Source organism: Podarcis vaucheri, assembly GCF_965113315.1.
Source record: "Podarcis vaucheri genome assembly, chromosome: 17".
NCBI classification, from domain to species: domain Eukaryota; kingdom Metazoa; phylum Chordata; class Lepidosauria; order Squamata; family Lacertidae; genus Podarcis; species Podarcis vaucheri.
The window spans coordinates 6,471,550-6,499,344 of NC_138755.1; the positions used below are offsets into that span (position 1 = coordinate 6,471,550).

General features: G+C 47.2%; 2 protein-coding genes across 6 annotated transcripts; one reads left to right on the plus strand and one right to left on the minus strand.

The window, feature by feature from the left end:
* Window positions 1-10,617, minus strand: WDR13 (WD repeat domain 13). Of its 3 annotated transcripts, none has more exons than XM_082205472.1 (10): window positions 10,467-10,617; window positions 7,343-7,429; window positions 6,101-6,341; window positions 5,123-5,232; window positions 4,737-4,867; window positions 3,862-4,169; window positions 3,267-3,447; window positions 3,037-3,178; window positions 2,724-2,842; window positions 1-2,495 (listed from the first exon to the last, which is right to left on the minus strand). In XM_082205472.1, the coding sequence occupies exons 1-10, from the start codon at window positions 10,544-10,546 to the stop codon at window positions 2,311-2,313; spliced, it is 1,584 nt and encodes a 527-aa protein (XP_082061598.1). In that variant the 5' UTR covers window positions 10,547-10,617; the 3' UTR covers window positions 1-2,310. The 3 variants fall into 3 exon arrangements, with proteins under 3 accessions (XP_082061598.1, XP_082061600.1, XP_082061599.1); XM_082205474.1 differs by lacking the exon at window positions 10,467-10,617 and adding an exon at window positions 8,815-8,965; XM_082205473.1 differs by lacking the exon at window positions 10,467-10,617 and adding an exon at window positions 7,985-8,106.
* Window positions 8,309-27,523, plus strand: ZWINT (ZW10 interacting kinetochore protein). Of its 3 annotated transcripts, none has more exons than XM_082205497.1 (10): window positions 8,309-8,409; window positions 17,480-17,579; window positions 17,697-17,808; window positions 18,666-18,832; window positions 21,224-21,280; window positions 21,380-21,531; window positions 22,580-22,751; window positions 22,830-22,969; window positions 25,968-26,127; window positions 27,117-27,523. In XM_082205497.1, exons 1-10 carry the CDS (start codon window positions 8,342-8,344, stop codon window positions 27,195-27,197), a joined length of 1,209 nt encoding a protein of 402 aa, XP_082061623.1. In that variant the 5' UTR covers window positions 8,309-8,341; the 3' UTR covers window positions 27,198-27,523. The 3 variants fall into 3 exon arrangements, with proteins under 3 accessions (XP_082061623.1, XP_082061624.1, XP_082061625.1); XM_082205498.1 differs by lacking the exon at window positions 8,309-8,409 and adding an exon at window positions 13,483-13,589; XM_082205499.1 differs by lacking the exon at window positions 8,309-8,409 and adding an exon at window positions 17,154-17,345.
* The last annotated feature ends 272 nt before the right edge of the window (window positions 27,524-27,795 follow it).

Here is a 27,795-nt window from a genome sequence, read left to right on the forward strand (position 1 = left end):
TTTAAGATTAATAGTGTTGTTCATTTATTCCTAATGAACCGTGAGTTACAACTGACTTTTGTTATTGGTTTGCCACTGGTAGTTTCTTTGAGGAAGACAAATGGTGAGCTCTGGGTAGTCTGAAAACAGCAAGGCCAGGGGAGGAGCAAAGCTTGCTCCTTCTCACTAAAGCATAGTGAGACCAAACTGGGCCATTGTTTAGTTTATTGCGCTGTTGTCCAGGTTGCCAGTGTGTTATATTTTTTGTATCGCCATTCATGTGCCCGAGAGATTCCAATGCCGTTAAAAACATGTAGTGTAGTGACTACACTTGGAGTGCTCTGTAGAGTACTGGTTGCCACATCTCAAAAAGGTTGTTTAGATTGAGAGGATGCAGAAAGGCTGAACTAAATAAACTGAGGTTTAGAATACTTCTTATAATAAGGAAAAGGCTATGGTGCTTGGGGCTTTTAAGTTAGAGTAGGAAAGCAAGTATGAGGGTATGACAGGAACTTATAAAATTGCGTAGTGTGGAAAAAGTGGGTAGAAATACAATTTTCCATCCTCATTACACTGGAACCCAGAGTCATTCAATAAAGTTGTTTGGCAGGATATTTTGGAATGACAAAAGGAGGTTCTTCAAACAGCACTTTTTCTTTAAAAGTTTGCTACCACGAGATGTAATGATGGTCACAAGCTTAAATGTCTTTGAAAAGGGATTTGCCAGATTCATAGAGGACAAGGCTATTGGGCTACTAGTTTTGAAAGCACTATTTCCTCAAGATTGGAGGAAGTATGCCTCTGAATCTATTATTGATCTTTAGCAACAAGGCTATTCTTCTCATGTCTTGCTTGTGGGTTTTCCAAAGGCATTTGGCAGGTCAAAAAATGAATGCTATTCTAGGCTGCATCAACAGAAGTATAGTGTTCAGACCAAGGGAAGTTATACTACTGCTCTATACTGTCTTAGTCAAATCACACCTGGAATGCTGTGTCCAGTTCTGAGTGCCACGATTCTCTCAACCCTGCAATAGGCTGTGCAATCTGTTTGATGCAAAGATGTGGCTGGCTTGCCACCCCATGTACAGGATCCCCTTAGGTGAACTCATGTTCTTCATAAGGTGACTGATGTGGTACCTATGAGGAAATTTGAAGCACCATCCCATCAGCTCTTACCTTCCACATGCCTGCCTGAAAATCCTACCACTTACTTTTTTCAAGTAAAAGTGAATTTAGAAATCTTTTCTCCTAGTCCACAGAAAGAACAAATTTGAGGAAAAAGCAACTATCACAGCCACAATACAGAAGAGTTTCAATACAACTAACCCCCTTCCCTGTTACAATGCCACACATGCTGTGGAAGATAAGTGGCAAAAAGCAACTGCATTAAGTAGCTGCAAAGTTCAATTTAGCAGACTCTACTCCACCACCTGCTTTTCAATACAGTTGTCAGGAATGTTCCAGATTGAGTTTCTTGATATTCCAAACACATTCCTAGTAATATTTCAAGCAAGCTGCGTTGGTGTGCAAGCAAATCTATTCAGCACCTGCAGTTTCCTCTTCCCGGTAATCGGAAGACATTTCATCACTGGTAGCTGCTCCTGAAAAACATGCCAGAACTAAGAGCCCAATGTAGACACGAGCTGCAAGATTTTTCATGTTGGAGGGGAATCTGTCCACAAAGTTGTAGCTGCAGAAGTTCACATGTCCAACAGGCACTCTTATAAAGCAGGCTGATCCTTCCAAGTTGATGGCTCAGTCTGGCACTTAAAGGAGGCAAAGAGAAGATGCAGCTTTCTGGAGTTTGATGTCCTTGGTACTTCCAGGAAGGAATGGACCATTGCAACAGCAAAGTAGTTATGCAGCAGCAAGGAGCAAGCTACTACTAAATGGGAGCTAGGACCACTAAATTTCATGCTCGTGAGCCAAAGAACCCATGTAGTCCCAATTCCTATGCTGCCAGTTGGCAGAGAGGCTTGCAGCATTGTTTACCACCTTCCCTTTTGGCATACATTGTGTCCTGTTGATTACAGCCAACAGCAACCTGGACATCTAACACATAAACCACAACAGAAGTAAGCCAAACTTCTCACAGGATAACCTGCATCCTTTGTCTGCTATACAAAATCCCACTAATTGAAAACCTGGGAAGAAATGGATGCTGGTTCACTGTAAAGATGTTCTCAGTACTTTCACAGCTGCAGAAGATATAAATAAAACTATCTGCAAGAGGAGGACAAATGGTGTTTAGGGTTCCTGACTTTCACCCAGGCTGTCTCCTTCAACAATGTTGAGTGAGTGTACTTCTTTCCACTCATCAGGGGAGAAATGCTACTTCTGTTCTCTTTTCCAGACAATAACCATGCCTTTGGCATCACTGGACGCCAACAGGCTCTCATCACAGTTAAAGCTGACATCCAGCACAGCAGCACTATGACCTTGTAGTTTGTTGACTATAGCCTTGGTAGCTCGCTCCACATCAAAGAAGTAGACACACATATCCTCACTGCCGGTCACTGAAATGCACAAAGAGAAGTAATTAGAGAGGACAAAAGCTTCCCTGTTTGTTTATTTTTTGTGGGGTGAGGGGACTAGGCTCTGCAATAATTATGTGTCATGCAGATTAGCTGCATGCAGGAGCAGAGTTGCACGCAAGGAAGTGGCAACCTGCAAGAAATTCCAAGAGAGAATGTCTTGTCCAGCATCCCCTTTACAATGAGAGTGAACTCTCATGGGCATCATACCAATGCAAGCTCCCTGGCGGAAGGACATGAGGGGGCAGAAGATGCTGCGGACAGGATGCGAGCTCTGCTGTATCTGGAAACTTCTCTTAAGCTGGAGTGTTCCTTCGTTGTCCACTACCCTGTCAGGAAAAAGTAGCCAAGAACAGACAATGGATAAATAGCTTAATCATAGCAAACTGCTTCTCTGCACCTGCATTACACAAACATGTATCACATAATCTATCCTCTAATGTGGGGCTCATTGGCACTCTGCACATATGAGTAGAGCAAGTGTCTGTCTTCCAGCATGGCAATGCCATGGAAAGCCCCTCACCTATATAGCAGCAGCTTGTTAATACATGCATTGATGAGGAGGGAGGGGTCCCGTGCTTCTCTGCTGATCCAAGAGCGGGCCGAGATACTGGTGATAGAACTGCCCTCGTTAACTACCAGCCGTTTTGCCTTGGTCAGTTTTCCTGCAGGGGGGAAGAAGGAAGCAGAAGGCTTGAAGCCAATCTGTGCTAATCCTTGTCCTTACTATGCTCTCCATCCCACTCCACTCACCTGTTGCCATATCAAAGAGGAAAGAAAATATGCTGCCTTTGTCATCTCCTGCCCAGAGGATACGGCCAGGGGAATCAAAGGAGAGAGACAGCACTCGGCCAGTTAGCTTGCTTGAGCCACCCTTCACTTTTTTCCCTGTTGAGATGTTCACCACATGGAGGTTGTGCTTTCCATTCCCCACCTTATGGACAAATAAAGATGTCAGTTTCATACTATTCTACAGAGCAGAAGAATGAGCAACAGGCACACACTCTTCCTTTTCTCTTACCCCCCAAGAGACTCTCCCCTCACCACCATCTTGGTTAATTATGGACCTGAAACACCTAGAGGAGAAAGTTTATGTTTTTATCTGTGCCAAGTCCCTTTGACTTGTGACTAGACTGCCCTTGCTTCACCCCCAGCAGTACTGATTCCAGTCCCCATTTCTTTTGATTCAGCCCACTTATTACGTACCTACATCATTTGGGGTTGGGGAGAAAGGAAGAAACCTCAACTGTATGCAAGCACATGTCCCTTGTAGGGGAAAGGCCCAGTGCTTTGTTTATTCGCTCAGGTGGAAGTGGGCAGGGGCACTATATCCTAGGCCTTCACTCACCACCGTGAGATTATTGTTCATGGGCTGGAAAGTGCAGCAGAGCAGCTCAGAGGCATCTGGATCTGGAATTTCCCGGATGCACTTGCCATCCTCTGTAGCCCATATGCGCATAGTGGCGTCAAGGGAAGTGGAAACAATGATGTCGTTGGAGAGGGACCAGGCAAAGTCTGACACGCCACGGCTATGTCCCTTCAGCACCCGCAGCACCACAGGGGGAGTTGGTACTAGCTGGCACACAGAAATGGTACCGTCCAGAGAACAGCAGGCTAATAGGTGTTTGTCATCATTGGCAAACTGAACCTTGGGCACTGGGGAAGAAAAGGGGAAATGGTTGTTAGCCAGATGTTGACAGCAAAGGCAAGAGCAGCACCAGCACCCACCCTCTAAGAGGCTGACAGTTTTAAGGGATTCTTAATTATTTCCATGCACTCCAGCTACAAATATCTCTCTGCCAGATACCACTCAGAACACGATTCCCTTCTTGCATCAACACAATTACAGAGCTCTCTAGGGAGCATTTGAGGAAGGCTGTGGGGGAAGGGAGGCTTTTCGTTAGGCTACTTAATAGTTAACAGCTGCACTTAAGCATGCTTATCAGCAAAAGTAGCAACACCAGCCTGTAAAGGCTTTTCCAACCCTCCACTTTCCCTTGCTCGCTTCCACCTCAAGAAGGCAGGAATAATAATCTCACTACTTGTCCTGGAGTCGTCTGTTTTGTTTTTTTGCAGGGGTGTGTGGTGTGTCACTTCTATATAGTTCTCTCCAAAACACAATCTTCATTGTCACCCTGGTTCATATGACCAATGTGACATCAAAGGACAACATGGAGACAGATAGTAGTTAACCCATGACACCTTAGCGACTGCTCTACTCACCAGCCTCATCCACGTGCTGGTCAAATATATGGTACATGCCAGCAAAGGCGTAGTTCTCACTTAGGGTGGTATCCCCAGCCATTGCACGGCTGGCCTCTGCCACCGAAGTGGGGACAACACTGCCAGGGGGTCTAAAGGAAGACACAAGACATTGTTATGAAATAAGCACACACCTCGAATTTTGTTTCCAATGGAATGGGGGGTGGGGTGGGGATACCAGTATGGGAGCATAGAGCTTTTGTCCTGGCTGCTTCACCTGTACTGGAGTCAGAACAGCACCCAGGGTTCTGACAAAAACTTGGAAGTCAAAGAATTGGCATGCACCAAATGAGCAGATGAATGCCATGCTTGCTTTTAGCCCCAGATTAGATCTGTCGGCCTTATACCTCTCATCGTAGACAGCTCGGTTCATTTGCGCCTGCAGCTGGTAGGACCCTCGGCTGACAGAGCGGCGGTGGCCTCGGGCACCCAGTGCCCTTGGGTCGTCATCAAAATCCTGTGGCACAATGCATAAAGTAGTTACATTGGAAGATAGCAAGGAGCTAGATGACACACTGTGCTGGGTGCATTACTGAAGGAAGCAGAGACAGGCGTATCTGCAAGGTCAGGGATTCCAGAGAGGAAGCAATGAGAAGATGAGGAAACGGACACCAGCACTTAAGTTGCAGAGTGCCTTTATAAAAGACTCAGATTTCTAACCTGTGCTTCTGTTCCCTCTGTTTTGTTTATTTTCTAATCCTGATGACTAAAAATGTGTCAGGAGGCTTTTAATGAAGGCTCTGGGACCTTTGCGGAGGGAGGAATACCTCTTTAACTGTGCCCGTACCTTGTTCTGCTCTCTACATTCCCATTTTTCTTGTCTGTTTTCCCAAATCTGCCAAATTTTCTGAAAATCTGACTATTGGGATTGGAATTATGTGAGCGGCTCTATACAAATTTACTCTGCGTATGTCTATTGCACATGCCATGGACATAGGCAAGTTTTTTGTTAGGGGGAGCAGAACCAATGTGGTTGGTCAGTTAAGTATTTCTATTGTTTTACTTGATCTGGAGGGGGGAGCTGCCCCTCCCTGCCCCCCCCCCCGGCTATGCCCATGGCACATGCATAGTTTAGCTTTGGCTTCCCTGGGGGACAGATTACATGCAGCCCTGATCCTACTGGACAAGAATACTGTGCTGCACGGAGTGGGAGCTCAAATGCTCCTGTGTTGGCAAGGAATCGTTCTCTCCTCTGAGCAAGTGCTGACCTCGGCAAAACTATAGCCCTCTTCCCACCAATGGAATAGGCTTCATTTAAATACATAATGTCCCAGGCCAAATGCACAGGGCTGGTGTTACTCTCTTCGTCCCCCCGGCTTGGTTACCTCCATGCGGTCAAGTGTGGTACGACTGCTTCGGACAATGCTGTTGCTGTAGGCACGGAAGCTGCTCTGTTCTGAGAGGGGGCCGTAGCGCTGGGCCAGGAGCTGGCTGCGCAGCCGCAGGTACTGCTTACGGAGCGAGGGGTCGTAGCCGGCCTTGGCGTTGTCCCGCAGCAGCTGGCTGCGCCGGCGGATGTACTGTGTGCGGAATTGCGGGAAGGTTGGGGTGCGGTATGCGTTGTACCTGAAATAGGGGTTGGTGCATCAGCTGCTGGAAGCCTGAGCCTGCCGCATTCTAATTCAGCTCACCCTGCTCTCCTTTGATCTTTAGCATTGTGCTGGGGTTGGCACCAACTGAACGGAGAGAATCTCCTTCAAGATTCCCCTGCAGCACAGTATCTTGCATTGCCACGCTGTGGTCAGTACTCCAGCTGATAACACTATAATGGCATTATGCAATATATTTGAGGCTACCAAATGAAAAACATTCAACAACTGGAAATAAAATCCCTTTGGTAGGAAGTCGGATTTGAGGAACCCACCCAACCACCATCTACCTCTAAAATATTGATATTTTGCTTCTAAAACTTAGTTGTCCAAAGACACAAGACACTGACCCTTTCTCAGGACATGTCTTTAGTGGAGGTTTGATCCTACTGGTCTGGATACAAGCCTCCCCCAATATAGGAAGCACCCCTAAAATGAGATTTTTTAAAAAATCACAGCTTTTCTACCTATAAGAGTATGATTTTATACAGGCCTGGTTGGGAAGAGTGGAATGCAGCCTATATTCAGACCAATATGGTAATTCCTGCACTAAGTGAAAGTATGGCATCAAAAATGATTGACTCACCTGGAGAAACTACCACGGGTAATTGTGAAAGCATATTCATAACTATTGTTGATGTTCCCACCAAACATGGATCTAGAATTCTCACACAAGACACCCATCTCCCTGAACAATTAGACAAGACTGATTTAGCTCCTTCTCGTGACTTGCTCTTCCCATAATAACATGGGGAGCCCTGCAGGATCAGACCAAAAGCCCAGCATCCTTTTCTTACAATGGCCAACCAGATGGCTGTGGGAATCCCACTAGCAGGACCTGAGAGCAGTAGCACTCTCCTCATTTGTGATTCCCAGCAATTGATATGCAGAAGGACACTACTTCCGCCAGCACACGTAGACCCCAACAGCACAAAGCACTGCCCAAGACCCCTGCGGGCCCTACTCCTTCACACTTACCGTGCGTCTACAGCCAACACTTGCTGCCACACTGCTGCCATGCCCCACACTGCCACTGGCCGCTCAGGGGAGCTTGTAAGTGGGCGTCTGCAATTGAGAGGTCACAGAGAAATCAGCTTCAGAGATGGGCGCAGAGAGGGATTAAAGGCTTGCGCAACGTGATGGCCCATCCATTAGCATGCAACTTCCAGGCCAAGAGGCGCACAGATGGCTATGACAAAAGAAGCCTTAGCTATGAAACTGGCCATAGGCAACTGAAAGGGAAGGCACACTCCCCTCCCACAGGAAAAACAGCTCTGTGACAGTGCTTCTGACATGCTAAGGAAGAGCCAATTGAAGCAGATGATGGGACTCGGTCACCAATGGGTGTGGTGGTAGTATTTTGTTTCCTGCAGCATAAGGGAGAGCATGAATTGTGCGTCCCACATACGGGAGCCACTGTGTAGTCTGCTGACTTATTTTACTGGGAGGGAAGAAAGGTTTGGATTTGACACTGATGTTCCCTCCACATAACAGACAGCACTAATACAGGGAATGGATATGGGCCACAGGATTGCAAAAGGTACTAGAGCAGGGATTGCAAACCGTCCAGTCGGGAGACCTGCAGCATGACTCTCATCTGCCCCCTCTGCAGATTATTACCTTAATAATTCTTGGCAGTTCTTCCCAGGGAGGAGCGTCCCTCCCCTACAGCGGCTTTGCAAAAGGGGCCCAGTCCCCATAGCTTAAGAAATTGGCCATGCCTGCATTAGAGCATCCATACGAGATAGATAAGAGTGAACCCTAAGCCAAATCCAGCCTTTTGCACGGTGCCATCTGGTCTCTAATATCCCACTACACGCTCCCCCGAAAAGAGGAAGGTCACAGGGGGATATGCACCAGCATCATCTGCAACAACTGGACTTTGCAGTGGGTAATTTTTGCTGGGTCTTTCCTCAAAAGGGGCCTAATTTCTGATTTGGGGGAGGGGGTGACGAAAAAGGTAAGAACGGGCTCACGATGCGGTATGATATCACGGGGATGAGAAGCAATGACAGCCTGATTTGCTGGAGGAGCGGAATAATCCCGTAAGCATTTTTGAGGGGAGGAGAATTAATTCCCTATTACGTGGGGGGTGGGGAGAGACGCGAAGGGAGAAGCGACGTTTGGGGGGGGTGATGGCATGGGCTGGTTACTATGGTGATGAGAAGAGGACGGGGGGGATGAAGGAAGGCAAGGGAAAGAGGGATGCCGATGCGCTGAGAAAGGGCCTGTGTCCGCGGGCTGCCCCGAAGGCAGGGAGACCACGGGGTCTCCATGGCGACCACCTCGCCGGGAGAGGCAGGCGAGGCCAACCTTGCAAGGGGCGGGCTCGTTTCCACGGCAACCGGACCCGGGGAGAGGGAGGGGGGCCTCATCCTGCGAGGGCAGCCGGCCGGAGGGTCGGATCGGGGTCCCGCGGGTGGAAGGGGCGCTGGGGACGCGGACGGTACCTGCAGCAGCGGCTCCCGGGTCCTCAGCCGCGGCGATGGCCGGCAGCGGCAGCAGCAAGAGCAGCGGAAGAAAAAGGCGGAGACGACGAGGAAGGCGGGAGGAGGAGGAGCACCGGCGGCTCCAGCCCACAAGGCGCGGCGGCGGCGGCGCATGCGGACCCGGCGGCGCCCGGCCCTTCCGAGGCGGAGGTGGCCGGGCGCCGCTTAGGGGACGCGAGGGGCAGGCCGCCGTCAGCCGCCCAGAGGTTGCTCGCCGGCCTCGCTGCTCTGCTGCTGCGGCGCGCGCGCTCCAGAGCACGTGCAGAGTGCAATCTCCCCGTCGGGGATGAGGCGGGGCGGGGGCGGGTAGCGACCAACTGGTGAGATTTTCAAAGCGGACGTGAACCCCAGAATCTTTAAATAAAAAAATTCCTTCCAGTAGCACCTTAAAGACCAACTAAGTTAGTTCTTGGTATGAGCTTTCGTGTGCATGCACACTTCTTCAGATACACAGATGTACCCAGAATCTTTGTCCACGTTTGTAAAACAATAACACAGAACAACTCCTCCTCCTCCTCTGCCCTCCCCCGCGCCGCTTCTCCTTTCTCCACTGCCCCCCCGTCTCTGCTCCTTGCAAAGTTCATCAAAAGGGGCTTCGTCCAGCCTCGACGTCGGAGCCACTTCCGCTGTCATAGGAGCCAACTCCTAGGGACCCAGGTCCCTCCCCCCACCTCCATTAAAATATTTGAGGGAGACAGACGCCCCCAAGTTGATGGGCATTGCCATTCAGATAGTGTGCGTGTGATCGATTATGTGCCCCAATGTTTTATTCAACTTGGCACCCCTGCCCGTAGTCATCACAAAGTCCCAATATGTGTTTGGAGGGCGGAGGCATTTTGTAGTTTTGCATACACTTGGGGAAGCTTTTGCTGAAACTGCGTTGCACAAAAGTGACTCCTAGAACTGAACGGAGATGGGGTAGTTGGAGGTCTGAGACCTCGCTTTATTAACCCTTAAACTCCAGGCTCCAATATAGTTAATAATAATAGTAACAATAATAGTAATAATAATAATAATATACCCCGCCCATCTGGGCAGCTTACAACACGTATAAAAACACAGTACAATAAGTTGCATAATAATATTAACTATATAGCACTGCTAGGCTGCACAGAGTACCCTTGCATCTCACCCTAAGAGGTTCGTGCCTAGAAGGGCTTGCAGTCTTCATTAGGGCTAGGGAGTGAGTGGGGAGGAAGAGACCAGAGGGAGGGAGGTGCAAAGGCAACCGAGAAATACCAGTCTCCAATTCAAGAAAACAGAGTGGAAGGAATTTGGGCGATGCCAAACCCTTGTATAGCAAGTTGCGCCTGTTAACCCTGCCTGCCTCTGCGCTCGTCATTTTACAAACTGCTCTTGTGCCACTCTGCTGAATGAAGAGCTCTGCGCCCTTGCAGAATCTCTTGTTTACGGTACCAAAGCGATCCAGAGCAAGGAGAGCAAAAAAGGATGGACTACTTAAATATCAAGGAAAGAAGCAGGGAGAGTTCAAGCAGGAGTTGAACAGCATGCCAGCAAGCATTTCCTGTAAAATGTCTGTACAAAGTTTTGCAAGCCACCCAGCCAGAGGCCACACCAGGAAGCTCAAGGAAAAACAAAGCAAGGAAACTTACTGGAATCTCATCCAGCTCGAGTTGCCCCAACTGCTGCCACTCACAGAGCTTCTTTTCCTCCTCTCCGGATTCCACTCCATGGCTTTCCCGAGGAAGCCAGATGCACCTGCTAGGCTGCAATCTGGGCCTTTGTAGGGAGGGTGGGGCTGCTTGGGAAAGGAACTGGTGATAAGGAAGGCCAGTTCTCTCTCTGTGTGTGTCTGTGTGTGTGCGTGCGTAAGTAAGTAAAAAAAAGTAAGTAGTTCAAATTCCTGGAGAGCCTGGTATAAGGCTAGGTGGCTCAAAGAGGCATCTATAGGCCACCTAGAGTGGACTATGAGATTTTACAATTACAGCCTGAGCTTTCTGTTCATTTTCTCACAAGTCCAGCCCCGCTGCTTCCAGTGAGATGCTCCACTAAGCGCTTACAAGAACTGCAGCCTTCATACAAAGCTACAGCTAAGTTTACAATGTATTTATAGCCCCAAACATAATTTATTTACTAGAGAAGTAAGGCAAGAGCAGAAGGTGTTTTAACTCTAGCCGGACTCATAGAAGTAAAGCAAGATGATTTTCCTAACATGGAGAAAAGTGGGAATAAGAAGCTTAACTACGGGAGAAGTTAGAAGAAAAAGTGGCAGTCTTAAAAGGCAGCATCCGCACACAATCTTACATGGAAGTAAGACTCCCTAAGCTCTGTGGAACTTCTTTCTGACTAAACATCCATGGGAGCTGTAAGTTGAATATAAACCAGAAGTTCGTAGGACCAGAATAAAATGCAGGAAAGAACTAGGCTTATTCATAAAGAAGCTGACAGACAAATGTCTCATGATTATGCATATGCACATATGAACCACAACCCTGGATTTTATCCTAAGCTCTTAATGAGGAATACTGGGTGAGAGGCACAGAAGAAAAAATCTGCCAAATTCTTCAGTTTCTTGCTACAGCTTCATTGTGACTATACCATCAAGAGTAACTTAAAAATATACATAATACGCATAGCTGTCAGCATTTCCCTTTTTTAAAGGGAAATTCCCTTATTCCGAATAGGATTCCTCGCAAGCAAAGGGAAAAGTTGACAGCTATGATAATGCGACAATCCAATGCACATTCACCTGGGAACAGACCTTATTCAACTCTGTGAAAATTACTTTTGAATAAACATGCCTAGGCTCATGCTGTACAAATGCCTGTCAGTATTGCTGTCTAATTTCTTTCCAATTAATGACACCAAAACATCTCCCAAAGTTACTTTAAGTTAAAAAAACAAACAAACACTTCACTAAAGCTGGTGTGCTTAGATGTTCCTTGATGGTGGCCTGCGCCAGGAGGACCCTCTGGGAGAAGTGGTATTCCATATCACACCATCATCTCTTGTGAACTGCCCTGAGACCTCCAGGTATAGGGCGGTGTATAAGTTGAAAGAAGAAGAAGGAGAAGGAGAAGGAGAAGGAGAAGGAGAAGGAGAAGGAGAAGGAGAAGGAGAAGAAGAAGAAGAAGAAGAAGAAGAAGAAGAAGTGGGTGCATGATTAATGGTGGCTCAGAGCATACTTTTGGAAGCCTTACTAGTGGGCATACTCACTATGGGTGGTATCCTGCTGTCATTGACACCCAGGGAAGGGACAGTGAGCAACACCAGGGAAAGTAGGGTGTTTCTAGGACTAAGGTGAAACTGTGAAGCTCTCGTTATTTTTGCTGTTGGACACTGCATGTTGTTTAAGTAATCTTGTTATATTTATAACACTGAAATGTCATTTTTTGTACGTTATTATATTTCATATTGTTTTGATATGTTATCATGAAATTGTTTTTGTAGTATTTGTTTAAAATGCATTATTGTTTTCTTTGTTGTAAGCTGCTTTGAGCATGATTTTTGGGGTGTGGGAAAACAGCATGCAAATAAAAGGAATGGATGGAGGGATGGAGTAGACACACACATTACCAATTTTTTTTATGTCCTTAATTGTGACATGCACCCAAATGAAGCTCTGGATCAGGCAGAATGCATCGACATCTTGTAGAGGGCACTGTCCATTTCCTTGAGTGTATTATTTGTTCTGGCCCGAAGCACATATTGGCGGGGGGTGGGGAGGGGGAAACCCCAATTATTTCTAAATATTTTGGCTATTTATGGTGTTCATGGATGCCCTCGACCATTCCATTCACCCGTGGGAAAGCAGGATACACCACGTCACAGAGGGTGCTCTGCCATCTGCTTGGGCATTATTCTTCGCCCTGGCCCAAAGCAGTTTTTGAGATGGGGATCCCCTCCATTACCCATTTATGATGTTTATGGGGGTCATCACGCATTTAGGAACATTTTACAAGCAGTCGACTTCAGAATGAATAAACTAATTGCTGTGCTTGAGGAGGGGAGTCCCATCACCACGCAGATACACAGCATGAGTTAACCCAAGCTTTATTTCTGGGGCTGAGGGCCATATAAACTTTGCTTTTCATTTTGAGGGACCTGCGTACTTTCGAAATCTCAAGCAAATAAGCAACTGGGAACCAACTTCAACAATGTGTTCAAAAGCAGACGAGGAAGAGGGACTGGGTGTGTGTGAAACCTGCCTATTTTCTATTTTTTTATTTAAATGTATTTTTATTAAAGATTTTCTTGATTTACAAAGGTATGTGCAATGTCTCTCGTATTTTTTTCCCACTTAACACTTTAAAAAAAAAAAATCGGTTTCATTTGTTGAGACATTATGCCCATTTTCTATTTAATCTCATTCTTTTGAGATGGACCCCTTCCCCAGCCTCGGAAACGGCCAATATGTCTCTTTTAGGCATTGAGCGTCTGCTGTTGTTGTTGTTTTGTTGTTGTTGTTGTTGTGGCGCCCCGGCCCCTCCAGCCCCGCTTCCCTCCTCCCCACAATCCCCAGTCCGGCCGCCCTGCCAGACGCCTTTCTCAAAATGGAGGCGAACGTTCATTTCGGTCACCGCCCATCTTCCCTCCTCCGCGCCGCTTCTGTCCAATGGCGCTGCGGGATCCAAGCCACTGGGCGGGGCATTGCTTGGTCTCCGAGCATCGATTGGTGCGCTTGGCGGGCGGAAGTGGGGCGAGGTGGACTCAAATGAAAAGGCGCGAGGAACGCAGCGACAGTGAGCGGCTATGGCGGCCTCGGAGGCTGCGGAGTGAGTGCTGTTTATTTGCCACTTATTCCCAAGAAATAGGGTTTTTTTTTTAAAAAATATACGTGCTCTGGTTTCTCTTCAGCTGGTATAAATCTTAGGGTATTTTAATCTTGTTTTAGTTTATTGCACGCGTAACATATATATATGGCAAACTTTCCCAGGTTTTATATGTCTTGCCTTTTTGTGAACAGCTCAGGGACTTTTTTATATTTGGAACAACCAAGCAGTGTAAATAAAGGCATTAAAACAATATGGGGGAAAATACTCTTGTGCTAGTTCACCGGGCGACGGATGTATTTGGGTTCCAGTGGTTAAAGGGCTTCTGGGAGCGACAGGACTTTGCTTCTCCGTCTCGTTAACGCACTAAATTTTAAAAATCCATATAATCTCGAGAAGGTTAACAACCTGGGACCGGTTTACCTACGAGGTCGCCTAAAACCACCATTTATACATCAAGCAGACTCGTTTGGGAGAGCTGCGGTACTTCCCCCGCTTTGCACTTAACTATTTGGTTGGGCATTGAAGGAAGAATGGTTTTCATTTGTATATACAATATATATATATAAATACACGCATGTACGTATCTTTGGTCCAGCTTGCTTGCGAGGTCGACTGGCCCTCCCTGTGCCCACTCAACCGCTCTGAATTGGGGCTACTGGCACTACAATTAAATTTATATTTTATTGGTTTACAAATACAAAAAAGAAAACAAAGTTGTACATTCGAACTTCTTAATTACCTCTTAATTCCATTCTTTTGACTTCCCTCAATTTGTCTGAACTTCCTTCATTTTATAACTTTTAACACAATCCTACTTATTGTTATTTATTCTGGTAGCTTCAATTCATTATTATTATTATTTTAAATAATATTTATTAAGCTTTTCCAGACAGTAAAAATTACAAAATTATAAACAAGAAAATAAAAATACATAACAATATTAAAAGAAAAAGAAAAAAAATACAAAAATAGACAATAAAGAAGAAAATTAATAAAAAAGAAAAAAACAGTCCATATTTTCATGTCATATCTTTCATTTACTTATTTCCTGACCTCCTCACACCCCCCTTTTCTGTATTCCAGTTCACATAGTTAGTTCAGCAAATCCTTACCCTCTATCATTTATCTTTGCTTATTATCTTAACCTTTTATAACTATATATTTCCAACCATTGTCAATCCACATTTACATATTCTTATTTGTCTTTTTACCAATACCGCTTATTTTCAGTCCAACATCACTTCAACATTCATGCTTCAATTCATTATTTATACTTATTATTAGATTTTCACATCACAGAGCTTCCTTAAAGCTTACTAATTGGGGCTACTGGCACTACAGCAGGTGCCACATAATACCCATTTTATGCACTTGAACTTGATCCTTTAGTTTGGCAGTGCCTACTCTTCATAGAATGATAGAATCATAGAGTTGGAAGAGACCACAAGGGCCATCGAGTCCAACCCCCTGCCAAGCAGGAAACGCCATCAGAGCACTCCTGACATCTGGTTGTCAAGCCTCTGCTTAAAGACCTCCAAAGGAGGAGACTCCACCACACTCCTTGGCAGCAAATTCCACTGTCAAACAGCTCTTACTGTCAGGAAGTTCTTCCTAATGTTTAGGTGGAATCTTCTTGTAGTTTGGATCCATTGCTCCGTGTCCGCTTCTCCGGAGCAGCAGTAAACGACCTTTCTCCCTCCTCTATATGACATCCTTTTATATATTTGAACATGGCTATCATATCACCCCTTAACCTCCTCTTCTCCAGGCTAAACATGCCCAGCTCCCTTAGCCGTTCCTCATAAGGCATCGTTTCCAGGCCTTTGACCATTTTGGTTGCCCTCCTCTGGACACGTTCCAGTTTGTCAGTGTCCTTCTTGAATTGTGGTGCCCAGAACTGGACACAGTACTCCAGGTGTGGTCTGACCAGAGCAGAATACAGTGGCACTATTACTTCCCTTGATCTAGATGCTATACTCCTATTGATGCAGCCCAGAATTGCATTGGCTTTTTTAGCTGCCGCATCACACTGTTGGCTCATGTCAAGTTTGTGGTCAACCAAGACTCCTAGATCCTTTTCACATGTACTGCTCTCAAGCCAGGTGTCCCCCATCTTGTATTTGTGCCTCTCATTTTTTTTGCCCAAGTGCAATACTTTACATTTCTCCCTGTTAAAGTTCATCTTGTTTGTTTTTGCCCAGTTCTCTAATCTGTCAAGGTCGTTTTGAAGTGTGATCCTGTCCTCTGGGGTGTTAGCCACCCCTCCCAGTTTGGTGTCATCTGCAAATTTGATCAGGATGCCCTTGAGTCCATCATCCAAGTCGTTGATAAAGATGTTGAATAAGACTGGGCCCAAGACAGAACCCTGTGGCACCCCACTAGTCACTCTTCTCCAGGATGAAGAGGAACCATTGATGAGCACCCTTTGGGTTCGGTCAGTCAGCCAGTTACAAATCCACTGAGTGGTAGCATAGTCAAGACCGCATTTTACCAGCTTCTTTACAAGAATATCATGGGGCACCTTGTCTTCTTTACAAGAATATCATGGGGCACCTTGTCTTCGAAACTCCCTGCCTATTGAGATCAAGCAGGTGGCTTCACTGTACACGTTTCAGTGCCTGCTAAAAACATAATACTGCATTTCCCTAGTTGCTTCTGCTGCATTTGCTTGAAAACATTCTAATTTCAGGGGGTTGGACTAGGTGATCTGCAGGTCCTTTCCAACTCTACGATTCTATGAATTTTCCACAGACCCGTGGGTGTTCCTTGAAAGTTCATCAGGGGGTTGTTTGCTTATAAAAGTATGTGCCTCCATCTCATAAAAGAGCTTATAACAATACGTATAACAAGTAAAACATAAGACACCATTTAAAAACCAGTACAAAATCGTTAATCAAGAACATATTAAACAGCAGCATAGGCTTAACTGGTTCCTCAGTGTGGCAGTGAAAGAGCAGGCAAGTTTCCCTGTATAGAACAACTTTCCTGTCATTTCTGACCACCTGTACAGCTATATTTATTTATTTTATTGCGTTTATATCCCACATTTTTTTCGGCAAGGATCTCAGTTCTGTGGATGTGGTTCTCCACCCCCTTTAATCCCCATAACAACCCTTTGAGGTGGGTCGAGTTTCATGATTGTGGGGATTTGAATCCTTGTTTCCCATATCCTAGTCCAGGGGTCTGCAACCCGCGACTCCGGAGCCGCATGTGGCTCTTTTACACCTTTGCTGCGGCTCCGGGACGGATACTAGCGAGAGGAGGAGGCGCATTGTGCGCCCCGACACTCCCCACTGTGGCTGGCGCTGTACTGGCTGTGACGTCGCATGGGGGCAGTGCGTGCGTTAGTCACCTTCCCGCCCGCTGTCAGATCGGAGGGCAGCGGCGTGCATGCTTTAAATGTTGCAATGGTTTTGTGGCTCCCAGGTGTTTTTTTCTTCGGAAACGGGTCCAAGTGGCTCTTTTTGTCTTAAAGGTTGCAGACCCCTGTCCTAGTCCAACACTTTAACCATTATACCACATTGGTGTTAGGTGTGTTCAAGGTGTTGCTCCCTGTTTGCATAGAGCAACTCTGAACCCTGGTTAGCCTGGCAAGTATCCCAGCTGAGCTGGATGTATGCCCTTGGCGTGGACATCTTGTGACCTCCAGATGTTGAACTACAACTCCCATTAGCCTGTGTAGCCAGTGGTCAGGAACGATGGGAGTTTGTAATCCAACAACATCTGCAGGGCCCACATTTGCCCACCCTGGACTAGGTAAGAATATGACCTTGAATCTTTCACCAGTATGGAGGGTCGCCGTGGCAGCTGAAATGCTTCCTGGGACATACAAAGTTTTGAAAGCGCTCTTTTAGTTTCTTGATGTTGTGGTTTCTTCATGTTCTCCTTAGGCTCCTTGCTCGGGTGAAGGATGCACTCGCCTTTGAGAGCCAAGCCCAATATGGGGTGGAGGCTGACTTACCACCTCAGGTTTTGGCTGAGCATGCCGTGGTGAGTAGTAACCTTTTTTCCCTTGGAGGGGATGCTGGCTTTAGTCCTGGCTGGCTCAACGGGCGCAGAGCTCCCAGGGTGCTGACCTGAACCCTGCTTTTGGTGCCTGTTTTCCAGAGCACCAGGCACGCCCACAAGTTTATGTTGATGCAGCTGCAAGTGCTGAAGTTCTGTCTGGATTTCCTTGATTCTGGACTTTGCGTTGAGAACGCCTCCAAATCTTCTGTTCGTGAGTATGCGTCCTGCACAAGTCACGGTTTTCTATGTGTCCAAACTAATGAGGGTGTAGTGTGAATCAAAATATCTCTAGTTTGCATATATTGAAAAATAGCCCTGCATTGTGGATTGCTTAGTGTAGTTAAACCTGTTTTTTGATCGACTCCCATGGAATTGTGCCATAGCGTTGCACGACTGCTTTCCTCCTTGCCATATACAACCTTAAACTGTTTCCAGGGCCATATACAACCTTAAACTGTTTCCAGGGCCAAAATAGGGGGGCAACTTACCTGTGACCCTCCAGATGTTGCTGGATTACAATTCCCATCATCATCGCCAGTCCATGTTGGCAGGTGCTGATGGGAGTTGTAGTCCAAAGCATCCAGAGCATGCCACGTTGGCCACCCCTGGATTAACAAATGGGGTTTTTATTTTTATTATTTCATTTATTAATTTAAATTTTTTTAATTAAATTTTTTAAATCTTTATCTATATATTTTTTTAACTGCCTTGCATTTATTTCCCACAAAATAAAAATAAATGCAAAGCAGGAAATGACTTTTATAAACTCCCCAGAACACATTCTGTGCTTTCAGTCCAAGAGTCCAAGCTGAGCAGTGCTGAAGTGTGCTCTGTGGAGCTACATTTCTTCAGCTGGTGATTGGTGGGTGTATTGGGCAAGCTGGTTTAATGAACATCAGCCTTGTTCCCTGGAGAGTTTATTTTTTTTATTGTGGCTGGTCATAGTGTGGGTTGGAAACTCCTGCTTCTACTTCTGGTACTTTGAGAAACTCGGTGAAACAACTGTACCACCTCTTCTGTCTCCAAGGCTGATCTTGGGCTCCCCACTGCCGCACCCTTCTCTTGCAGGACAGGAGGTAGCCGAAGCGAAGCAGGAGTGGAAGAAGCTCAAAGCTGAGTACCAACAACAAGTGGAGAGCATCCAGAAGGATGTGCCACAACTGCTGCTCAAGCTGGAGCAGGCACGGAACCGAGCTCAGCTCTTGGAAGAAGCTCTGCAACGCTACCAAGACAAGGTGCTTTGCTGATTTGGGGGTGGTGAGCCTGGGATGGAGTTGTCCCCCTGGTTTCTGATTATAGCAAGAGTGGTGAACCTGTGGCTCTTGAGATGTTTCCAGACGTCAGCTCCCATGGCTCAGGAATGGTGGGAGCTCTAGAGCAACCAGACCTAGAGGCCCAGAGATTTCCTGCTCTTAGATTAAAGCAAGCTGCCCATAGACAAGATGCTAAAGCCAGGGTGGCCTAGACATCTCTCCCAGCAGAATTTTGGAGGTCGAAGGAGGGGAAGGCAAAAACCCCTACAAAGATTCAGGTGGAGGGAAGCTTAAAAAGTAATTATTAGTATTAGTATTATTAAATTTGTATACCACCCTTCATCCATAGATCTCAGGGTAGTTCACAACATAAAATTACAATACAACTCCCCCCCCCCCAAGTGCATAATAGAAATGAGAACAAAAATACAGTGGTGCCCCGCAAGACGAATGCCTCGCAAGACGGAAAACCCGCTAGACGAAAGGGTTTTCCGTTTTGGAGGTGCTTCGCAAAACGAATTTCCTATGGGCTTGCTTCGCAAGACGAAAATGTCTTGCGAGTTCCTGCAGGGTTTTTCCCTCCCCCCCTTTTTCCCAAGCCGCTAAGCCGCTTATCAGCTGATCCTAAGCCGCTAAGCCGCTTAACAGCTGATCCTAAGCCGCTAAACAGCTGATCCGCTAAGCCGCTTAACAGCTGATCCGCTAAGCTGCTTATCAGCTGATCCGCTAAACCGCTTATCAGCTGATCTGCTAAGCCCGCTAAGCCGCTAATAGCGCTAATCCGCTAAGCCGCTAATGGGCTTGCTTCGCAAGACGAAAAAACCGCAAGACGAAGAGACTCGCGGAACGGATTCTTTTCGTCTTGCGAGGCACCACTGTAAACCAATAACCCCCCCTTCCACTGTTGGAAAACGCCCTGGGGTGCCCCTGCAGCCCCTGAACTCTGAGCGTCCTCCGGCATGTGCAGCTCTGGAAAAGGCATTTCCCTTCTTCTCCAGTGTGCTTCAGCGACATATAACACAGCAAGAAGACGATTTCCAGCATCTGCGCAGATGTTATTTCTGTCGCTGCAGAAGTGAGTCCCCGCGCTGCACTGCGCCGATTTAGCACAGGGCGTGGGGACTCGCTGAGCAGGCTGCTTGGTTCGGGGGTGGCTCGTGAGCCGGTTAAATGACCCTTGTGGGCTGCTTGTGGCCCATGAGCCTAAGGTTGCCTACCCCTGCTCTAGTCCAACCACCTGCAATGCAAGAATCTCAACTAAAGCATCCATGATAGATGGCCATCCAGTCTCTCCTTAAAAACCTCCAAGGAAGGAGAGTCCACAACCTCCTGCGGTTCCGCTGTCGAACAACTCTTACTGTCAGAAAGTTCTTCCTGATGTTTAGTTGGGATTTCCTTTCTTGCAATCTGAAAAATTAAATAACATGGTCTTCATGGCTAGTCCCCATTGATAGCCTTTATCCTCCATGGGTTTGTCTGGTCCTCCTTTAAAGCCATCCAAGTTGACGATACAGTCATACCTCGGGTTAAAGACTCTTCGGGTTAAATCTTTTCAGGATACGTCCCGTGGTGATCTGGAAGTAACGGAACGGGTTACTTCTGGGTTTTGCCGCTCGCACATACGCAGACGCTCAAAATGATGTCACACACATGCACAGAAGCGGTGAATCGCGACCTGCAGACGCGGGTTGTGTTCTGCTCAGGTTGCAAACGGGGCTCCGGAATGGATCCCGTTCGCAACCAGAGGTACCACTATAAGGTAAAGGTAAAGGGACCCCTGACCATTAGGTTCAGTCGTGACCGACTCTGGGGTTGCGGCGCTCATCTCGCTTTATTGGCCAAGGGAGCCGGCATTTGTCCGCAGACAGCTTCCAGGTCATGTGGCCAGCATGACTAAGCCGCTTCTGGCGAACCAGAGCAGTGCACGGAAACACCGTTTACCTTCCCGCCAGAGCGGTACCTACTTATCTACTTGCACTTTGACGTGCTTTCGAATTGCTAGGTTGGCAGGAGCAGGGACTAAGCAACGGGAGCTCACCCCGTAGCGGGGATTCGAACTGCCAACCTTCTGATCGGCAAGTCCTAGGCTCTGTGGTTTAACCCACAGCACCACCTGAGGTACCACTGTACCTGATGGCAAATTCTGTAGTTTAACCACATGCTATGTTCATTGGGTTCAAATTCAAGAAGCCCCTTAGTAGCCAAAGTATTATAATGGAGGGGGGGATGGAGTACACCTTGCCTTTGTTTATATGTCCCATCAGGGATAATGCATGTTTGTAAGCCCAGCCAACAGTGTATATTGATAAGGCGTAGGTTGTGACCCAGCCATTTGGGATTCCTGCACTTACTTATTTTGCGTTTCCCTTGTAGAAACTGGAGATGGAGGAGAAGGCGAGGAGCGCTCAGAAGAGGCAGCAGAAGGAGCAGGTGGGGCTAACAGGGCAAGTGAACTAGATCTGAGCTGGTCTGGAGTGGGGACTGAACCTGAGTCCCTTGGCTTGATCCTGGTTGTCTCTACTCTGGCAGGACGCCTTGTGTGAGCAGCGGCGGCGGCTGGAGGAGCGCATGGTGGAGCTGCAAGGCAGTCTGCAGGCGCAGCGCGAGGAGCTGCAGCACCTGCAGAGGGAGCTGGAGGAAGAAGAGCGGCAGGCCTGCGCTTGGCAGGAAGAGGTCCAGAGGTGAGGGCGCTGGTTCTGGCTGCGGGGAATGGAATCTGAAATGTGCCCAAGAATGCACCTGGGACTTGGAATAAGGAGTAACGGCCACCCCCGATTCTTATCTGCAGTTGGGGCAGGATATGCACTGCTACCCCCTCGTTGAAACTTAAGGTTCTGCTCATGCGAGGAAAGATGCATGCTTGCAAGCGTGTGGGCCTTGCCTCTTTTCAGCTGGGCAGCCAGAGGGGTGGCTGAGAAACTCTGCGGTTTCCTTTGTAGATGTGTGCAGCTTCCTGTAACTAATGGTGGTTGAATCAAACTATGCACAATAAGGGAATCACGCCACCATATTTTTCGCTCTATAAGACGCACCAGACCATAAGACGCACCTAGTTTTTGGAGGAGGAAAACAAGAAAAAAAAATACTCTGAATCCCAGAAGCCAGAACAGCAAGATGGATAGCCATAAGCTGCGCAGCAATCCCTCTTGCTGTCCTGGCTTCTGCCTTAGCCGTGCGCAGCCTCTTCTGGGAAGGGGGAGGAAGGCTCCCCCAAGAGCCCCGCTCCCTTTAAAGAGTGCACGAAGCGTGTGTGTGGCTCTTGGGGGCTTTTCCCCGAGGAGGGAGAAGGGCAGCCCTTCTTCCTCCTCAGGGAAAAGCCCCCAAGAGCCACACACACGCTTCGCGCACTCTTTAAAGGGAGTGCTGAGCAGAGCCTCCCGCCTGCATTCACTCCATAAGAGGCACACACATTTCCCCTTACTTTTTAGGAGGGGAAAAGTGTGTCTTATAGAGCGAGAAATACGATAATTTCTATAATCCACAAGAGACTGCAGGTTACCTGGTGCAGAGTTCAGATTTTGTCTGTCTGGAGTACTCATTGCCTTATTTTATAGCATGGGTTAAAATCTTCAGTCTTAAGGCTGCCTTTAAAAGGTTGGGGTGGGAGGAATCCATCCGTTCACTACTCCAGCCACCACCCTGACTGCTCCACCATGAGTCTTGTTGGAGATATGCCTCCATGTTTCCTCCTTTTTATTGCCCTCTCCTGGACTTGTTCATTGTCTGCAGGATCTCTGACTTCCGGTCCCTTCTGGAGACTTTGCAAGGGGTCAGGCTGCTTTCTGAATCAAAGAGTGACCTGGAGTTTGAGCTGATCTCCCCAGCCCAGCAAGAGGCTGCCACTCCCCACGCCCTGAAGCTGCGCTTGCACTGGAGGGATGATGGCAGTGTCGTGCTGCAGGTGAGTCAGAGCGAGAATCGGGTTCTGGCCTGGATCGGAGTTTTCAGACCGCTGACTGGATCTCCTTCTCCCGTGCAGAGCGACAGTCCTTTCTTCCCTCCCTCTTTGGTGCTTCCCGAAGGCACTTGCGGCAACATCAGAGCCATCGTCCTGGAGTTGCAGAATAGCTACTTCCAGCAAGCACAACTTCTGGCTGAGATTGAGTTGCTGCACAGCTGGTGAGCTTCCTTGCTTTTGCATGGCTTTTGTTGAGCCGTTTTGGGCCTCTGGAGTTGACGGTTGAGTTGAAGTTTTTCTGTCTTTACACAGAGAGGAAGTTTCAGGGGCAGGTGTAGCTCAGCACTAGAGACCTTGCTTTGATTTATTTCCTGGCGTCTCCACTTTGGAGCATGTAGGGGAGCGGAGCAGAGACCCGTTGCCAAATGAAGCAGACCAAGTGAAGTGGGGTTGGATCACAGGGCCCCCGGAACTGCCTTGGCAAGCCTGCTAGTTTATCTGCTCAACTTGAATATTTTTTTAAATTTAGAAATTTATGCCCTCCTCTTTTGTCAAGAATAAATGCAAAGCAGTAAAAATATAGATAATACATATAAAACACAAGAAAAGCAGCTCACGTCACTCAAATCAATTTTGTGTGTTGAATTCAAAATCATAACCAAATAACTGCCGATACTAGGACTGAGTTTCTGAATTTATGAGGAAGAACTATTAAGATGAGAACTAGGAATAGTGATAAAAAAATTCCTTCCAGTAGCACCTTAGAGACCAACTAAGTTTGTTATTGGTATGAGCTTTTGTGTGCCAGTAACAAACTTAGTTGGTCTCTAAGGTGCTACTGGAAGGATTTTTTTTATTTTGTTTCAACTACGGCAGACCAACATGGCTACCTACCTGTAACTAGGAATAGTGATGTTTATCTTTCTATGTCTTTATAGAGGATATTATAACGTGCAGTGAGGAATTGATTGTTTTTCAATCAGAGATGTATGCTTTATTGTTGGCAATACATCTTTGGGTGTACTGAACTGTGTAAAATTTATATATGATAATACTGGCTTGTTGTTGGTTCCTACTCAGAGTTGGTCCATTGAAAGGAATGGACATGACTAATTTCAGCGCCTCTGCTCTGAGTAAAATTTAGTTGGGTGCAACTGAGCTGTATTGTGAAATTGCTTTGAGATACTCATACTTCAGAGGAAGCAGTTCATAAATAAGTGAAACTGACATACTCAAAATAGCAGGATAATATTTTGTTTGTTGTTTAGTCGTTTAGTCGTGTCCGACTCTTCGTGACCCCATGGACCAGAGCACGCCAGGCAGGATAATATAATTCAATATAAAAGCAGGGAGATGTAACTTTTCACCCACACGGCAAGGTTGGAAAAATAGGAAGGTTTTAATTGCTTGCCTGAAGCTTGAGAGAGAGGGGGGCTGGCTTAACCTTTTCCAGGAGGGGAGTTAACAGCATGAGCGCTGCAGAGAGAAAGGTTGGCATTGTTAAGACTGAAGTGCACATTGCTCTGTTCTTGGCCAGCTTCCAGTTTTTTGTGAATACGTCCCTTCACGGTGATGTGAAATCGACACTCCTGATCACTTGATAGCTGCTTCTTTCTTTGGCAATCACTCGTAGCCGAGTAGGATTGTCTTCCACGAACACGGTTTTAACAGTGAGTCCGTAAGTGACTGTGGAGGCCAATTCTGGATCCACACGTCCTTCCACAGTGGGGACATAGGTTTCTGGGAGGGAGTTGATCACGGTGAGGGTTTTCTAAACATCTCCCTTTCGTCCCGAGTTCAAGCATCTTCAAAAGGCTATGACACCTTTGGTAAAGGCTGTTCTCCAACTGGAGCATTCGCAGGCCAGTGTTTCCCAGTTATGGTGTTTATACAGTGGTACCTCGGGTTAAGAACTTAATTTGTTCCAGAGGTCTGTTCTTAACCTGAAACGGTTCTTAACCTGAGACGTCCTTTCGCTAATGGAGCCTCCTGTTGCCACTGCGCCATTGGTGCGTGATTTCCGTTCTTATCCTGGGGCAAAGTTCTTAACCTGGAGCAACCACTTCCTGGTTAGCGGAGTTTGTAACCCGAAGCGTCTGTAACCCGAAGCGTCTGTAACCGAGGTACCACCGTACTACATTTTTAAAGATTTGCCTTGAGAGAGGCTTTAAACCTATTTTATTGACCACCAGCATTATGCTTTCCATTTTTAAGTTCGGAATAGAGTACAGTGGACGCTCGGGTTGCAAGCGTGATCCGTGCGGGATGCACGTTCACAACCCGCAGCATTTGCAACCCGCGCATGCACGGATTGCGCTTCTGCGCATGCGCAAAGCATGATTTAGAGATTTGGCGCATGTGCGACCGCTGAAACCCAGAAGTAACCCGTTCCAGTACTTCCGGGTTTTGGCGGTCCACAACCCGAAAAGCGCAACCTGAAGTGGCTGTAACCTGAGGTATGACTATAGTTGCTTTGGAAGACGATAATCAGGCACCCGCACAACATAACCAGTCCAACAAAGTTGACGTTAAAGAGTCATTGCTTCGACACTGGTGATCTTTGCTTCTTCCAGTACACGAGCATTAGTCCGCCTGCACTGATGCAGCTGTTTAGAGATATCTGTTTTGATGTGTCTTCAGACCCCAGCTGGGATCTTATCTTCGTCAGAAACTCAGGTGGTCTTCTTAACCAAGCCACACTCTCACCTTTTCACTGCTCCTCTGGCTGGTTCTAAAGACAACTGAGAACGCTTGGAGCACTGAGAGTGCGTGTTTCAAGCCATTTGGATGAAAGCAAGGCTGGAAAAGAATGGAAGGAAGGCTGTGAGATGCCCTCCACCCCCCAAAACATCTGTGAACCTAGAAGATTCTGTTCCCTTTTAATCCCTTTTCATACTTGTTTAGGCACTGTACAGAAAAGAGACATGCCAAGGTATCTGCCGATGGGCTCTTAGTAGGGATTGGCAGCTGGCAGCCTTGGGGCTGGGGCCGACCCCTGGCATCAATGAGACCTGGCTCTCTTGTGCTTGCTAGCCGTCACTTAGGCATCGGCCTGCCCTGTTCTTGGAGAACTGCCTGGCCTCTATGTGTAGTGGGGATTGCTACGTTCAAGGGAATGCCCTCCCATTTTGGAGGGAGGTTGTATTTCTGTCCCCACTGACTGTCTCCATGCCAGCCATTGCTGATGCCTTAACCCTCCCTCTGCTCTTCCCCTTGCAGTTTTGCTATTGATTGGCAGCAAGAGAAAAGGATTCTGAGTTACCTGAAGCCCAGCTCCACTTGTAACCTCTATGTGGAGCCAGGATACCCAGCCAGCGGTGGCATCTCCCTCTGCTCAGTGAAGGTGCAGCATGGCACAGTTGACGCAACTTCCTATAAGGTTAGCGCTGGGTGGGTGGTGATCTTGAATGTAAACGAAACAGCAAGAGTTAAGACTCTGAGGAGAGGAGGCTGTTAAAATCTTTGATCCTCTTGTGCCCAGCTGTCCCACTTTTCTCTGTTCTCCTGCCTTCTGGCTAGAGATCTATTTGGGGTAGAAAAATGGGCACCAAACATTGGGGATGTGCATGGAAGTGCAGCTGTAAAGAGGAACTGTGGGTCAGTGCTTCTGCCCGTGCTCATTCTTGACCCTTTGCTTCCAGCCCTATTAAGCATAGCTGCACTTGCTTCCTAGGTTGTTAGGCATGCAAATAGAAATGAGGGTGGGATGCTTGTAAAATGGCTGCTGATGTCCCAAAGGAATGGGAATTCCTAGGGGAATCACTTTTTTGGGGGGAGAGGGGCCTCTTTCTGGGTGAAAGGCTAAAGGTCCTTCATCTATAGGCTTTTGCTTGCTTCCTTCTCTGTTTTCTGGCCGCAACCCTCCATCTCATGTTAAAAGTGACTGAAAAGGACACTGCGGTGGGGTCACAAAGGCATGAGATGCTTTTATGGAAGATATTTGAGGGGCAGTGCCCTTCTCTTTGTTTTAAGCAGCGGCATCAAACTCTCAGTAGCCTGCCTTGCACCAGTTAGACGAGATGCTCAGATTCCTGGGCATCCATTTCCTAGGAGCTCCTTGTGGTTTCCTGAGGCTGTGTGGTGTAGCGGTTAAGAGCTGTGGACTCGTAATCTGGTGAACTGGGTTCGCTTCCCCGCTCCTCCACATGCAGCTGCTGGGTGACCTTGGGCCAGTCACACTTCTCTGAAGTCTCTCAGCCTCACTCACCTCACAGAGTGTTTGTTGTGGGGGAGGAAGGGAAAGGAGATTCCTAGCCGCTTTGAGACTCCTTAGGGTAGTGATAAAGCGGGATATCAAATCCAAACTCCTCCTCCTCTTCTTCTTCTGAGCCCTGGCCATGATGCACTAATCTTTTTTCTTTCTGGCAGCCCCCTCAAGAGAGACCTTCGCTGCGGGACTGGCTGGAATATCTCAGTGCCGTGGACTTCAACGCTCCTTTCCTTGCCTGAACAGCTGCTGCTCCCTCTGCCTATGCAGGGTGAAGAAAGGTTTGGGACTAGAAGCTTGCTAAGGAGCTGCTCTCCTTGCCTCTATCCTGGGGAAGGAGAAGAGACTTAACCAGGGACAGCTGCATTCTCCTTTCTTGTTCTGGCCCATTTCAGTTCCTCCCTTCTCAACCCCTGGTCAGTTTTGATTTCTTTGTCTTGAGTGGATCTTCCTCTTGTACATTTCAAGCCCCCTCTTATCCTTACGTGTGTTTGTGTCTGACTTCACTTCTAAACATTCTGAAACCTTACCGTTTTCTGTTCAATAAAACCCTGCATCAAATTAAAAATCGAGGAATTCTATATACATAATGATTCATCACAGTACTTGGAAGCCTTATTACGAGACACTTGGAAGGCTGTCATACAAGAATCAGTGCAAATAATCATTTTTAAAAGGAAAGAAGCAGAAGGAAGGATTCACTATTGGAGATATAACTGAATTAGAACAAGAACACAAACAGACTGAAGGTGATAAAGTAAATTGAAACAGAAAAAAGCAGAACTCTGAACATTAGAGGTAGGGGGGAAAAATATGTAGCCATGCATTTCATTACGTGGA

What these genes read in the sequence shown, in the direction of transcription:
- ZWINT (XM_082205497.1), top strand. Translation starts at nt 8,342, where the DNA reads ATGCGGTATGATATCACGGGGATGAGAAGCAATGACAGCCTGATTTGC. An exon ending in TGGAGGAGCGGAATAATCCC is followed by an intron (nt 8,410 to 17,479) that starts GTAAGCATTTTT and finishes TGTTCTCCTTAG; the next exon opens with GCTCCTTGCTCGGGTGAAGG. An exon ending in TTTTGGCTGAGCATGCCGTG is followed by an intron (nt 17,580 to 17,696) that starts GTGAGTAGTAAC and finishes CCTGTTTTCCAG; the next exon opens with AGCACCAGGCACGCCCACAA.
- WDR13 (XM_082205472.1), bottom strand. Translation starts at nt 10,546, where the DNA reads ATGGAGTGGAATCCGGAGAGGAGGAAAAGAAGCTCTGTGAGTGGCAGC. An exon ending in TCGAGCTGGATGAGATTCCA is followed by an intron (nt 7,430 to 10,466) that starts GTAAGTTTCCTT and finishes TCTCAATTGCAG; the next exon opens with ACGCCCACTTACAAGCTCCC. An exon ending in AACAAGCTGCTGCTATATAG is followed by an intron (nt 2,843 to 3,036) that starts GTGAGGGGCTTT and finishes TTTTCCTGACAG; the next exon opens with GGTAGTGGACAACGAAGGAA.